This window comes from Rhynchophorus ferrugineus, unplaced genomic scaffold, assembly GCF_030347505.1.
Source record: "Rhynchophorus ferrugineus isolate W39M unplaced genomic scaffold, kcgeb_rfMv2 rfM7, whole genome shotgun sequence".
NCBI lineage: Eukaryota > Metazoa > Arthropoda > Insecta > Coleoptera > Curculionidae > Rhynchophorus > Rhynchophorus ferrugineus.
In genome coordinates, this window is record NW_027472586.1 from 26,736,243 (window position 1) to 26,750,320 (window position 14,078).

Here is a 14,078-nt window from a genome sequence, read left to right on the forward strand (position 1 = left end):
ATTCGAAAAAATGCAAGTTAGATGGAACAATAACTTGTGAACACAGCTGATGGGGTGGTTTACATTTATTTGATCAGTTAATATTCATTCTCATACGTCATGAAGATGTGTAATATATTGCCTGTCGCAATTTGTAAATTGGTTTTAGAGTCAGACAATATTTTTCTTCTCATTTTATTCCAATTAAAAAGAGATACTATGCTGTCTGATATGTTCGAACACTGACACAAAACAAGTGACTGACACGTCTGCAAAATTCTTCAAAATATTAGTTTTAACAGATACAGATTTTTCTTTACTTGTTTTGATAAATTTCAAATCGATGTTTATTATTACTCTAAGTGAAAATTCCGAAGCCAGACACAACAGATTGCGTCTCTACTTAGTTACTTCGAACACGAGCGAGGCAATGGAGGCCCCCTCTTGTCAGTGAAATTGGAGAGGTAATCATTTTTACGCTTAAATATTAAATTACTGCGGTTTCTATTGAAAATATTTTTAGCATGTTGCAGCTGCACTTAAGGCCCGATCACTGAGATATATTAAAAAATTAAAAATATATTCTTGAATTCACCGAAAAGAAATTCTCATGCGAAGCGGTTAACGAATTAAAATCAGCTTGATATTAAAGATTGATGTTGTTTTGTAAAGGTAACCCACGAAGAGGTCTAATGGAACTTCCAGGCATTGCTTTTATTTAAATTTGTGCACTTAGATGAGACATGCGTCTTTGGTCCATTATGGGACTTTGGATCACTCATGGTAAGATGATGATAAAAACGTGAAGACTATAATAGTTGATGGTAAAACATAACATTTATTAATAATTCATTGCCGATATATTGTCCTTGTTCTTCTTAGAATTGTAGAGTTGGAATGGTTAATAACACCTTTGGTTTGGATGAACTCGATCAAACACATTGAAGAATAAATTGACAAAATATGAAATCGTGAACAAATTTTAGATAGATTGGAAATTCTCATCTTAGATATTCATTTGAATTAAACTTTGTGAATGTGGAATTATTACTCAATACTAATGCTGCGTAATGAAAGTGGAAAGAACTAAAAGTGAGTATATAATTAATATACAATAACTGCAGGAAGTTGGATTGTAGAGTGGGAACAATTTATTTGCATAAATATGTGTGTAATTGTTCAGAATTATATATGAGCATTAGTACTAACAGTTCTTTAGATATGGTATATACATTAGCCAGAATTCAGTGATTAATCTTCTCAAGAATAGTGTAGACATGTACTAACAGAAGGAACCAGTGATATCAAAATGACTTAACAAGGAAACTCACCATCGAAGGAGGTTCGTCCATCGATCGATGGACGAACCTAAAAAAGAACTAAACGTAAATATGCCCTCTAATGAAAGTAGAATACACTACTTGAACATACAATTGTTAATTAGGTGAATTAGGCCTTCAGGGAACACCACTACATAAAAATCGTGCCTAGAGATCTACCTAATTGGTGGTGTGGAAAGGCGTTTAATGTAATTATAATAAAACAACCGTCACCTATAAATTGGCTGTAAAATTTACTGTAGTTTAAATTATTCTATAATATATGCATTACATGTACTATAATGTTGAAATAAATTATATTTGACAACATTTTTCTTTCATTATTATATTTAGACTAGAATTTTGATATATATCAAAGCCAAAATTAATTAAAACTCACAGTTGTTAAACGCAACTCAGCGACATTTTGACGTTATAAATTGAGATGACGTAGTTTCACTGCTACTTTGGATAGACTATATAGCGATTTGGCATAATAATATATTTCAGCTTATTTTTCGTCTTCTGTTTTCTCGGCAACAATGTTTTGTTTTTGACATCAAATAGCTTAGCTGGTATTACTTTTTTTATTGAACGATAAATATTTATTTATAGACTAATATAAAGATTTTAAAGAGAACTAAATCCTATAAATATAATGTCTACAGGGAGTTTACACGTTGTCTAAAATCTAACTAATTCTATCAAAAAAGTACCAGCAAAAATGGCGGTATCTATAAAACACAAAAACACAAAATAGTACGCTTACACCAATAATTAATCCAATTGTCATTACAGTTTTTAAACTCATTTTTTGGAATCAACTTTAGTTTTGACTGATATTTTGAGTTTTGGAAACAGAAAGAAGGTAAATAGGAAGATAGTTGATTATGATTTGTGTGAACTTTATCACGAATTAAAATTCAAGAGCTTTCTTGTTACAAATATGGCTGTTTTCAAGTTCAAATAGCGATCTTTCATAAGTGTGTCAAGCATACTGACGATTAACTGACAAAATTATACACTACTAACGATTTAAATGACAAATGACAAAACATACTTTTATATCGTGGAGAGTTAAGCCAACTTAGCGTCAAGAGGAATTTTGAAAATGCCTTTCCCGGTTGTTTAATAATACAAAACAATGATACAAAATTATCTATGTTGATAACAAAATATAACAAATCATGTAACAAGAAGCAGTTAAACTCCAGAGTACATTCAGAAAGCTATATTAAAAAAAATAAGAAATTGGGTAATGTGAAATCACGAAACCTTTGTCAAAAATAATGTCAATATGCAGGGTTTCATCGAGTTTCATGAATTCTCTTTGAATTCCATTCCGTTAACCGGAATAAACTTAATTAACAGAAAAACACAGACAGGCTGACGTTAGATTGGCAATTATTCCGAACTTTCTTAAATGATTCCTTGGTGTAGTTAAATAGAGTTTGAGCAAAGGTATCGCAATTCAAACTGTAAGGTAAGAAAAGGTGGATTGTAGATTGAAGACCCCACCCATAAACCATTTCAATTCAATCTTTGAGAAAAACCCCTAGATGTTGTAATGAATTAACATAGTCTAGTGGAATTTAAACACAAACAGCATTTCACGGTAAACAAAGACAAATTGTAGTAGCTCAGTTCCTTAAGCGTGGATTATTAAAATCTGGATATAAAAACTTCGGAAACCATTCCATACAGGAATATTCCATATAAATTAGGATAGAAACAGTGTAATTTAAAAGATCATTAAAGGCCAACTGGCGGAAGTTGCTACAGGTGATACTCAAACATAATTTTATTAGAAATATAGTCACCTTTTCTTTATATACATTATACATAACAGGTCAATTGAAAACTTCTCGGCCTGATACATAAACGGCGCTACTAGAATTAAATCCATATTTTTAGATAGGCCTTAACCCTCAAAAGATGCGTGTATAAATTTTACAGCTGTCGGATTACTAGTTTGTGAATTATAACATTTTGTGTGAAGCAATTTTTGATATTGTGAAAATAATGGATAAAAAGAAATTTTGTGTGGTGATAAAATATTGCTTTTTGAGGTGAAAAAATACAGTTGAAGCAAAAACCGGACTTGGTGCCGAGTTTCCGGCACTGCCCCAGGAAAATCAACCATCAATGATTGGTATGCTAAGTTGAGACGTGGTGAAATGAGCACCGAAGACGGTGAACGCAGTGGATGACCAAAAGCCTTTGGAATGACCGTAAATTCAAAATTTAATGAAACATCAGACAGTCTAAAGATATCAACTGAACGTTCAAATCATATCATTCACGAATATTTGGATATGAGAAAATTCTGTGCAAAGTGGGCTTCGCGCAAGCTCACTTTTGACCAAAAACAACGACGAGTTGATGATTCGGAGCAGTGTTTGAAGTTGATCAAGCGTAATAAATCTGAGTTTTTGCATCGATATGTGACAATGGATGAAGCATGGCTCCATCATTTCACCCCGAAGTCCAATCGAGTCATCCGAGTGGACTGCGCACGGTGAACCCGCTCCAAAGCGTGAGAAAACGCAATACTTGGCTGGCAAGGTTTTGGGTTCTGTATTTTGGAATGTACATAGAATAATTTTCATTAGCTACCTTTAAAAAGGAAGGACCATCAATAGCGACTACTACACAGTGTTATTGGACCGTTTGAAGGACGAAAAACGCATTTGAAGAAAAAGAAAGTAGTGCTTCAACAAGACAATGCACCGCGTCACAAGTCACTGAAGACGATGGCAAGAATCCATGAATTGAGCGTCGAATTGCTTCCTCATCCACCGTATTCTCTAGATCTGGCTCCCAGCGACTATTTACTGTTCTTAGATCTCAAAAGAATGCTCGCTGGGAAGAAATTTTTATCGAATGAAGAGGTGCCGAAAATGAAGCCTTTTTGGAAGCAAAGGACAAATTGTACTAAAAATATGGTATAGAAATATTTGAGAGTCGCTATAATCTGTGAATTACCATTGAAGGAAATTATGTGGAATAAAATAAATAAATTTTGCCAAAAAAAAATGTGTTTTACTATGGTAAGCCGGAGACTTTTCAATTAACCTGTTATATAACATAAGTTATGAAATGTGAAGCGATTAAAAGTGGTAGATGTTTTTCAGAAGATCAGAAATTTTTGGAAAGGTATATGAAAGAACAATTTTGTAATTAAAAATGTGCTATTTTTATGTGTTATTTTGATTCAAATTTATCTTTTTTCTTCTGCGAATCTCAAGTTTTTCCACAATTTTTCCACACAAAACGTCATAACAATCTAGGTTTGTTTCCAAAAAGCCAGCTCTAACGCTCTCCGCTATGATTCACAACGTTCCAAAATCTCGTCTTCTGATTCAAGATCTTATGGTAGACCCAACCACATTACAATAATTGCCTCGAAAAGTTGGATTTGGCAGTATGTTTTTTTCTAAACGTCCGTATATAAACGTAGTTATTTAATACTGCACTTTAAACATATATCGATAAACTGTATCGACGCAAAAACATAAAATTTACCACTTCTAAACTGGATAATGCTATGGACTAAACTATCATTTCAGTAGTTAGTAATTTTAAGTTTCGCCAAGACCAGCAATTTTTCTACTCGCGATTCCAATCGACCATAAATAGGCCAAGCTTCTGACTTTTTATAAAAACATACGAAATTCAGAGTTGTATTTAACAATACCTTCTCAATTTTAAATAGTAGAGTCGAAAATATTAATAGACAGCGAACATAATAAAGTATACTTTACAAAAAAAAAACATGAAGACTGACACAAAGCACAATTTTACAGTTTATAATCACATTGTGTTTAACAAGGTCTACTGGCCTCTTATTCGTATCGAAATTATTGTGAGTACGTCTCTGAATGTCATATAGCGTAGCCAAAGGGTTTTGTTTAACATTGAAAACAATCTGATTTAAAATGTGGTACAAGCTGCAGAAGGCTCTTTTAGTTTTTGTAATAGTTTTAATTAGCCTCACAAATTGTTTCTTTTTAAATAATGTTAATGATTTACGAAGTATACCAGACAAACAAACAGGTCAGTATTTATTAAAATTATTTAGTGTATAATTAATGTCCAAAATTAATTAGAGTTTAATAAAGGGATGGATTAAATCTGAGGCATATTTAGCTTTCACCTAAACCATTTGCTTAGTTCAAACTGATTACAATTTCAGCTTGTTTGTACCTCTTTTTATTGGATCTTGTTGAACCTTTTTTATGAATCATATCAAAACTATCACATCTAAAACCTCGACATCAATAGTCAAAAATTTTTCAATGATGGAGTACTCATCATTTAAATTGTACTTCTGTTTTAATTGGATTTTCCAAGCAGTAAAAAGATATATTTTTATTTTGTAACATTTAAAATTAAAGCAGATTTTATTTGTAACTTTAATAGGAAATTTAATATGGGAATAAAAATTCTATTCAATTTATCCCAATATTTTCCGAGAGGCTAAAGGTGTATTTTAGCGTTATGATGACGAAAACTTCTCTGATTTTTATCTAAACTTGATCAATTTTGAGATATTTTCTTAACGATTGCTTCATTTTCATTAATAGTTGACTGTAGCCAGTTGTCTTAATGGTTTGATCAATATTTGTAGTGCAAGCTACTTCGAATTTCGAACCCAACCTTTTTCGCACATTATTGTTGTTCGTGGACATTTTATTTCTGCCTGTTCGTAAGTAAAGTAAGGCGAAAATGACCTTCTAGAATCTCGCTTTTCAAACTGCAATAACTCCTGAATAAGCAAACAAATGGATCTATCGTTGCTCCTAGAATATTCTATGGGCTACTACCTTTCAAATGCGCTATTCTTTACTAATATGCGCTATAGTTTCACTAAATAATTATTACTAAAGATATGGCATCGTGAAACTATCTATTAAGATATAAAAAAATTCCTTTTCCCCAACCGTGTTGTAACAGGAATTATAAACGATCATATTATAAAATGTTTCTCGTAAAATCGATACAATACAATATAATTTTAGGAATCTCCTATGAATCCAGAAAACGCAAGAAAAAATTTAGAACACTCACGACATGGATTCTTGGCGCTCTCTTGGTAAAAATGATTATATTCCCAATAGCAGTTAAAGCAATGGCTGTAATGGCAACAATCTCGGTTCTTTTAAGTGGGATGAGTTGGATTACGTCCGCTATTGTTGGATTTATCAAACTGGCTAGAAGACCTCCCCACTTTGATCACCATGATGTACGTATACTTTCTTTATATTTTATTAAACAATTTAATATTGAGCTGTTAACACCTACGGAAATGATAATAATGTTTTTATAATTATAAAAATAACCCATTCAAACGACTCTCCTGCAAAATAATCTTCTATGATTGCTCATATCTCTAATCTCTTCATTTACTGCTGCCACGTGTAATATCAAAGATGATCGAAAAAGCAATTTGGATAATGTTAAAGCAAATTATAGAGCAAGAACATCGAATTCCTGTCTATCAGTTTGGTCTTATGAACAAGTATTCATTACTTGATCAAGTGTACTTCTTCGAAGAATCATCTTCGACAAGATTTGGCATACCAGGCTTATCAACGGTCTGCAGAAAATGTTACCAAAGCAGCATACCGAACTTCTAACGCTTACATCTTAACCAGAATACAGTAGTGCATATTAAATTTATTTATATACAAACTACAAATACAACAAGAACAATAACACTGTCTGTCGTTGTATAAGCAAATTTTGAAACCTTCTTAAAGTCTTCGAAAGATATCGTAGATATACTGAGATACTATAGGAACAATAATGTACACCAAGACATTTAGATACCGGCTATTAATTTGAAAATGAAAAAATTGGTAAAACGACATCAGGAAAGACTCCATTCTCATGTTAATACCATTGTAGGAATGTTCGCTCGGTCGGAATGAATGACTGTCGATGCGATTGCTTATCTCAAAACTCACTACTATTTTTGGAAGGAAATTGCACGAGAACTAAAAACACTGCTTGAAGAAACACTTTTTCAACAATTTCGTTATTGAATGATGAACATGGTCGACAGGAGAATTGACAGCATATTAGGTTAGGTAAAGGAAGTACGGTAGCGCTGTGGAAGTGGGTAGAATATATGTTACAAGGGGACAGAGAAAAGAAAAAGAGAGCGAGAGGTCGTCGTGGTGGTTTTTTATAGCCGGGAAACGCATGGTACCAATCCTTTGAACTTGGTGTAGGTGAATGCGTGGCGACCTAAAGAGTCGTAACGTTTACTACATCACTCCCCTCCTAGTGGAGCCACCGTGGAACGTACCTTTATGTGGTGCAGGTTCTGGAGTGCATCCGGAATCACAGAGTGAATCACCCAGGGACTGCTTATGAGATGGGGATCCCAACCTGAACGAGGTGTTTTATGGGATCAGCTGCTATCGAAGTTGTAGCAGGACGTCGTTCGTCTCGGGGTGTTCCAATTTGTTTGAGGGTACCTATAAGTGTGCTGCGTTACGTGTCCCGTTTCGTGATGCGAGGGTGTTCATGTGTTGATGTTATACATGATGGGCTTCTGTGGTTTTCGTCCATCGGGCTAGTCTCGTGGGATGTCGTCGACCATGTAATGTAGACGGTTTCTATTCCTCGTGCTGTCCTTCCATGCACGTGTCAAGCACCTGTCGAAAGGCTTATGTTGAGCTGATTTACCTGTTAGGCACTTTGATCACGTCGGGATCACCAATTGTAGGAATGTTCGTCGAGTCGGTCGGTCGGAATGAATGACTGTGCTTGTCCGAACACTCACTACTATTTTTGGAAGGTATTTGCATGAGAACTAAAAACACTGCTTAAAGAAATACTTGTTTATTTCGTTGTAGAATGATACATGATGTCGACGGGCGAATTGACAGTATATTAGGTTAGGTAAAGGAAGTACGCTAGCACTGTAGAAGTGGTACTGTTACAAGGGGGTAGAGAAAAGAAAAAGAGAGCGAGACGTCGTCGTGGTGGTCTTTTATAGCCGGGAAACGCATGGTACCAATCCACCGGCGTTGCCAACTTTTGAACTTGGAGTAGTTGAATGCGTGGCGGCCTAAAGGGTCGTAACGTTTACTACATCACTCCCCTCCTAGTGGAGCCACCGTGGAACGTACCTCTATGTGGTGCAGGTTCTGGAGTGCATCCGGAATCACACAGTGAATCGCCTAGGTACTGCTTAAGTGATGGGGATCCCAACATGAACGAGGAGTTTTACAGGATCAGCTGCCATCGAAGTTGTAGCAGGACGTCGTTCATCTCAGGGTGTTCCGATTTGTTTGAGGGTACCTATAAGTGTTCTGCCTTACGTGTCCCGTTTCGTGATGCGAGGGTGTTCATGCCTTGATTTTATACATGATGGGCTTCTGTGGTTTTCGTCCATCGAGCTAGTCTCGTGGGATGTCGTCGACCATGTGATGTTAACGGGTTCCATTCCTCGTGCTGTCTTTCCATGCACGTGTCCAGCACCTGTTGAATGGCTTATGTTAAGCTGGTTCACCTCTTAGGCACTTTGATCACGTCGGGGTCACCAATTGTAGGAATGTTCGTCGAGTCGGTCGGTCGGAATGAATGACTGTCGATGCCATTGCTTATCCGAACACTCACTACTATTTTTGGAAGGAATTTGCATGAGAACTAAAAACACTGCTTAAAGAAATACTTGTTTATTTCGTTGTTGAATGATACATGATGTCGACGGGAGAATTTACAGTATATTAGGTTAGGTAAAGGAAGTACGGTGGCGCTGTGGAAGTGGTACTGTAACAAGGGGGTAAAGAAAAGAAAAAGAGAGCGAGACATCGTCATGGTGGACTTTCATAACCGGGAACCGCATGGTACCAATCCACCGGCGTTGCCAACCTTTGAACTTGGTGTAGTTGAATGCGTGGCGGCCTAAAGGATCGTAGCGGTCGCACACCACAATATTGCTCTTGGATAACACTCGAACAGAATAGTAACATGATTAAAACGTGAATTATTATTACTATAGAGAAAAATGAGCTTATATCTCTTCTATATCTAGTTTTCAAGTTACCGTAAAAATAAATTATAGATTATTTGGAAAATAGTAGTATTAGTAACTAACAAACCAGAAATAAGAAAGAGCCAAAACTAGTGAATAAGCTGGACGTTTAAACAATTCGCACATTAATGTCTACGCATGTGTTATCAATTGACTAGTAGTTTAGAATAAGAATCCGAGTTTATTTCTTGAATAATTTATTGATAATATACTAGCAAAATTGCTTTTGAATCCCTAATATCTGAGTATTTACTTTATTTCTTGACTGATTTCTAAACACAAGCTCTCTTTCGAGCTAGATTCATACATGAGCTTGGAGCCAAGAGTTTCTTATTTTATTCCAGGTCATGATGCCTGATCATAATTATATATTATCTTATCTATACTACAATATCATATGCCTTTGTCCATTCAAGCTTGCTGTATATGGGTGTGGATACAATATAACAATTGTAATTATGTTGAATAACAATTATGTATATGGAAACCAATTAATGCTACTTTCTATATTGTTCTCAGGTGATAAAGTAAACTAAAATGTGCACATAAAAGAAAGAACCGATCGTTATGAATCATATTGAAAGTGAAATAGGTCACGCGGATGAAATGATGACGATATCATCGAAATTTTTTCGTAGGTCATTTGAATTTCAAGACATAACGGAAAACATATTATTAACGGAACAGTAAAATTGGAATAACGTTTCGCATATTTCACAATGACAATGTTCGAATCAGTTTTTTTAATAGAATAAAAATTTGGTTACAGGTTCACTATGTCCATGGACATGACGTTTGGGAGAAGAATGATAGAAGCTAATAGGTACACGAGACAAAATAGTTTATAAAAAGTAGTATGTATTGTATTATAATAAATATTTATTAAATTACTATTGAAATATTGTAATTTTTTAATGTTATGTATCTAGATTACATGTTCAAACAACCGGGTCACTTTTACGTTGACCTCTGACGTCATCATTCAAACCATATATTTCTCTATGTTTTACTCATTCTCATTCGTTTTTAAAATCTTTAATACCATTAAAGTAATAACTTTTAATATATCAAAATCAGTGATAGGATAAACTCAGTGATAATATATATATATATATATATATATATATATATATATATATATATATATATATATACTTTTTGACCCTAGAGATTTCAGAGTGAAAAACATAAGCAATAGGCTTTTAGAAACTTATTTTAAAACAAACTTCTGCAAAGACAAGAACAAATAGTAGTCACATGGTTCTTAGCCAATCCATTTAAATGTTTACAGAGTGACTGAAGATGTGTATTGTCTTTATTTAATCGCCTCCTTCAACCCCATTGGTTGTTGATAGAAATAAAAACACTATCTATTAAGTTTTTTACTGTTAATTTATGTGAAACCCAGATATCCAACTACTCTTGGCATCCAGTCTTACGCAAATAGCTCTTAGAACTGCTTTATAATCGATGTTTACTTCTGTAGCGATATCGCGCAAAGAAATATGTCGATCTTCCTTAACATTTTTAGTATCTTTGTCTTATTGGTATTAGAACAATAAATCAGTTTTAAAGTATTTTTTTTAATTTTAACCTATATTATGAAAAGTCAGTACAATATATTTTAATCAAAGTACCGTCCATCGATAGTCCTACATTCCCCATCTTTCCATCTCGAAAATAAATACTTCTTTTGAGATTACTCACGAATCTACCCATTTGGTATCCTCATAAGAAGTGAATCGCTGCTGAGATAACTGACAACTCGTACGTCGGAATAAGTAACAATCAGAAGGAGCTAAGTCTGGAGAATAAAGTGGGTGGGGTATCACTTCTCATTTTAATGTTTTCAAGTCTGTCTTTTACCAATTTTTCAACATGTGGTCGAGCGTTGCCATGCTGGAGAATAACATTGTTGTGCCTTTGCTCGTATTTCGATCATTTTTCGCGTAATTATCACCTCAAACACATCCTGTCAAAAGCACCACATTTAAAATGTCGAAATCAGTATTAACATGTTGAAGTCAATGGAGCATGTTTGCCGTAAACACCACACAGTGTTCGATGACCTTCAACCACCTTTTCCTTGAAAATGAGTTAAACAAGTACAATATCCCGCAAATGTGATTTATTCGGAACAAATTCGGACATTTTCAAGGTACTGAAAAAAATTGTTCACACTTCGACGTTGGTGAGTATTCAACATGAAGTTGGTTACAAAATTATCTAATGCGATTAATGCCCAGCATCATCTTCTATTGTAAATCCTTTAAAATTAATTTATATGCCTGATAAATATCACAATATGATCAAAATAACCCTCTGAAATCTTCATATTCAAAGTGCAACAACTTTTAGCTGAGTAACGCATTAGTTTTTTATCTGAAGTATTATCTGTAATATTACCATTCAGATGGCCTCAGGCATCATATAATAAGTGTTACTATAGATATATAACTCTAAAACCATTAGAAAAAACAGAAAATACTTCTTCCCCAATGTATTATGATAAAGTGTGAACAACTCATCACAATTCAATTCAATTTTGAAATACGTTACTTCATACGAATTATTAGATAAATTTAAAGTTAACAATACTATACTATACATTAACCTTTTAGCGTCTTTTTTAATGTCTTACTACTAAATTTCTTTGGGCACGTACATAAAGGTAAGTATTTTATTACTCGGCCAATCCCTGTCATACTAAAATATCTGGGCAGTGTACACGACTAAACGAAATTCTACTTATAAAGAACACAAGGAAAAAAAGAAACGTTTAAAGATTACTTTTAGATTTTCACTTTAATTTAATGTCACACATTATTACAGGCATATTAGCATATGAATACGAATAGACTATACAAATATATTTGTAAATCGATTATATTTTCCATATATCAATATCTCCATTCCCATATTCACTGATACTAGTAACGGAAGTTTATAAATTAAATCATATAGAGTGTTATTTTTACTACATTAATTATTAATATTTAACAAGTCTTTACAGATATCTTTAAGATTATATATTTTATTAAGAATACATATTTTTAATTTAATTTAATAAACTGTGAGGTTTCCAAACATACATTTAAACGTAATTTGTAGCAACGTGGTTAATTGGGTGCTATATATAATTAATCCTAAAATTACACATTTAATAGATATAAATATTTAACTAAATGAAAATGTTTCTCACAGTTTGACAAGCTGTCATATATTGCTAAGTGAACGTGACAAGTTCGAATATCATTATAGGTTTGAAACAGAACATCGCAGACCCATCAGTAAAAAATACTGTCACTAAAAAAAGGAAATTCAACTAATACTGATCTCCTATGTACTAACGCACACACACACATATATATATATATATATATATATATATATATATATATATATATATATATATATATATATATATATGTGTGTGTGTGTGTGTACATTCATATATATATATATATGTATATACATATATATGTACATATATATATATATATATATATACATTAATAATTTTGCGGCAGACTGCCCTTAATATTTTATTATTAAACATTTTATTATTGTTAATGTTAAAAATTGCAATATTCTTAGTTTTATAAGCATACTTGTATCGAAGAAATCATATTGTAGAATCTTATTTTATAATAATCCCATTCTGAATTATTAATCTAATTCTGTTACATGATTGTAAACAGTTACCACTGACATTTTATAACACTTTTTTCCACAATTAAAAGGTTTTACATTATGTGTGTATAGTTCAGATTTCTGTTATAATTTAAAACAAATTATATGACATTTTAATTTTCACCATTTAGGAAAAAGGAAAGAAAAAAAAGGAAAAAATTTAATAACTATGCATTATAGGCACTTACTTTTTGTCTTAAGAAATATGATTGAAATGCTTTGAAAGAATTAGTTGTCAAAAGGAAGATGACAAACTTGTTTGGTTAAACAAAAGCGATTTAACAGGGATACGGCAGAATTAATTCTTAAAATTTATAGTAATATTAATATATAATACAAAATATGATATATTTAGTAATAAAATATTATAGTACAGTTGGTCGATAGTATAAATAATATATTTTGTGTATTACATATGGCTAATACATTATGGCAATAATGAATTATAATTTGTATATAATTATGCAACCTCAAAAAAAAACATTACAATCTATTGTTTTGCAGTAATGAAAATTAATCGTTGGCCATTGATTAGTTGTAAATATATCTAATAGAAAACAGATTACTTAAGGTATAAAATTTAATCGAGATATCCAACTGTATTTCAGTCAAGAATTAAAGGACCCTATCTCACAATTTAAAATGAATCAACAAATTAGATGTTACTAACGTTTTTAACGATCTGTAAATAGTTAATTTTTACGAAATAGGAATTTTTCGTACCTGTCTTTTATCCTCTCTCAATAATGGAAAAATAGCAATAATAATCGAAAGATGCGTAGATATAAGAATATACACAAAATATTTTCACAAAATTTTAAGTAAATCGTTTAAATATAACTCGAGATCAAAAACGAACCATGAAGTTTCTATAAGATTTTAAGGTTCAGTTCATTTGTTTCACACACACACTCACACTCACACATTAATCCCTGAAACGTTAACTTAAAAATGAACAATTCCTGAAGATCTTTCAGTTAAATATACTAACCTAACATCTTTAGAGACAGCAGCTAGCAATTTTGAGCCTGACAGCA

At 32.8% G+C, this 14,078-nt stretch overlaps 1 protein-coding gene across 1 annotated transcript; it reads left to right on the forward strand.

Annotated features, from left to right (window-relative positions):
• Positions 1–5,235: 5,235 nt before the first annotated feature.
• Positions 5,236–10,375, forward strand: LOC143199872 (uncharacterized). Its single transcript, XM_076409990.1, has 3 exons — positions 5,236–5,354; positions 6,320–6,543; positions 10,118–10,375. Exons 1-3 carry the CDS (start codon positions 5,237–5,239, stop codon positions 10,166–10,168), a joined length of 393 nt encoding a protein of 130 aa, XP_076266105.1. The 5' UTR covers position 5,236; the 3' UTR covers positions 10,169–10,375.
• The last annotated feature ends 3,703 nt before the right edge of the window (positions 10,376–14,078 follow it).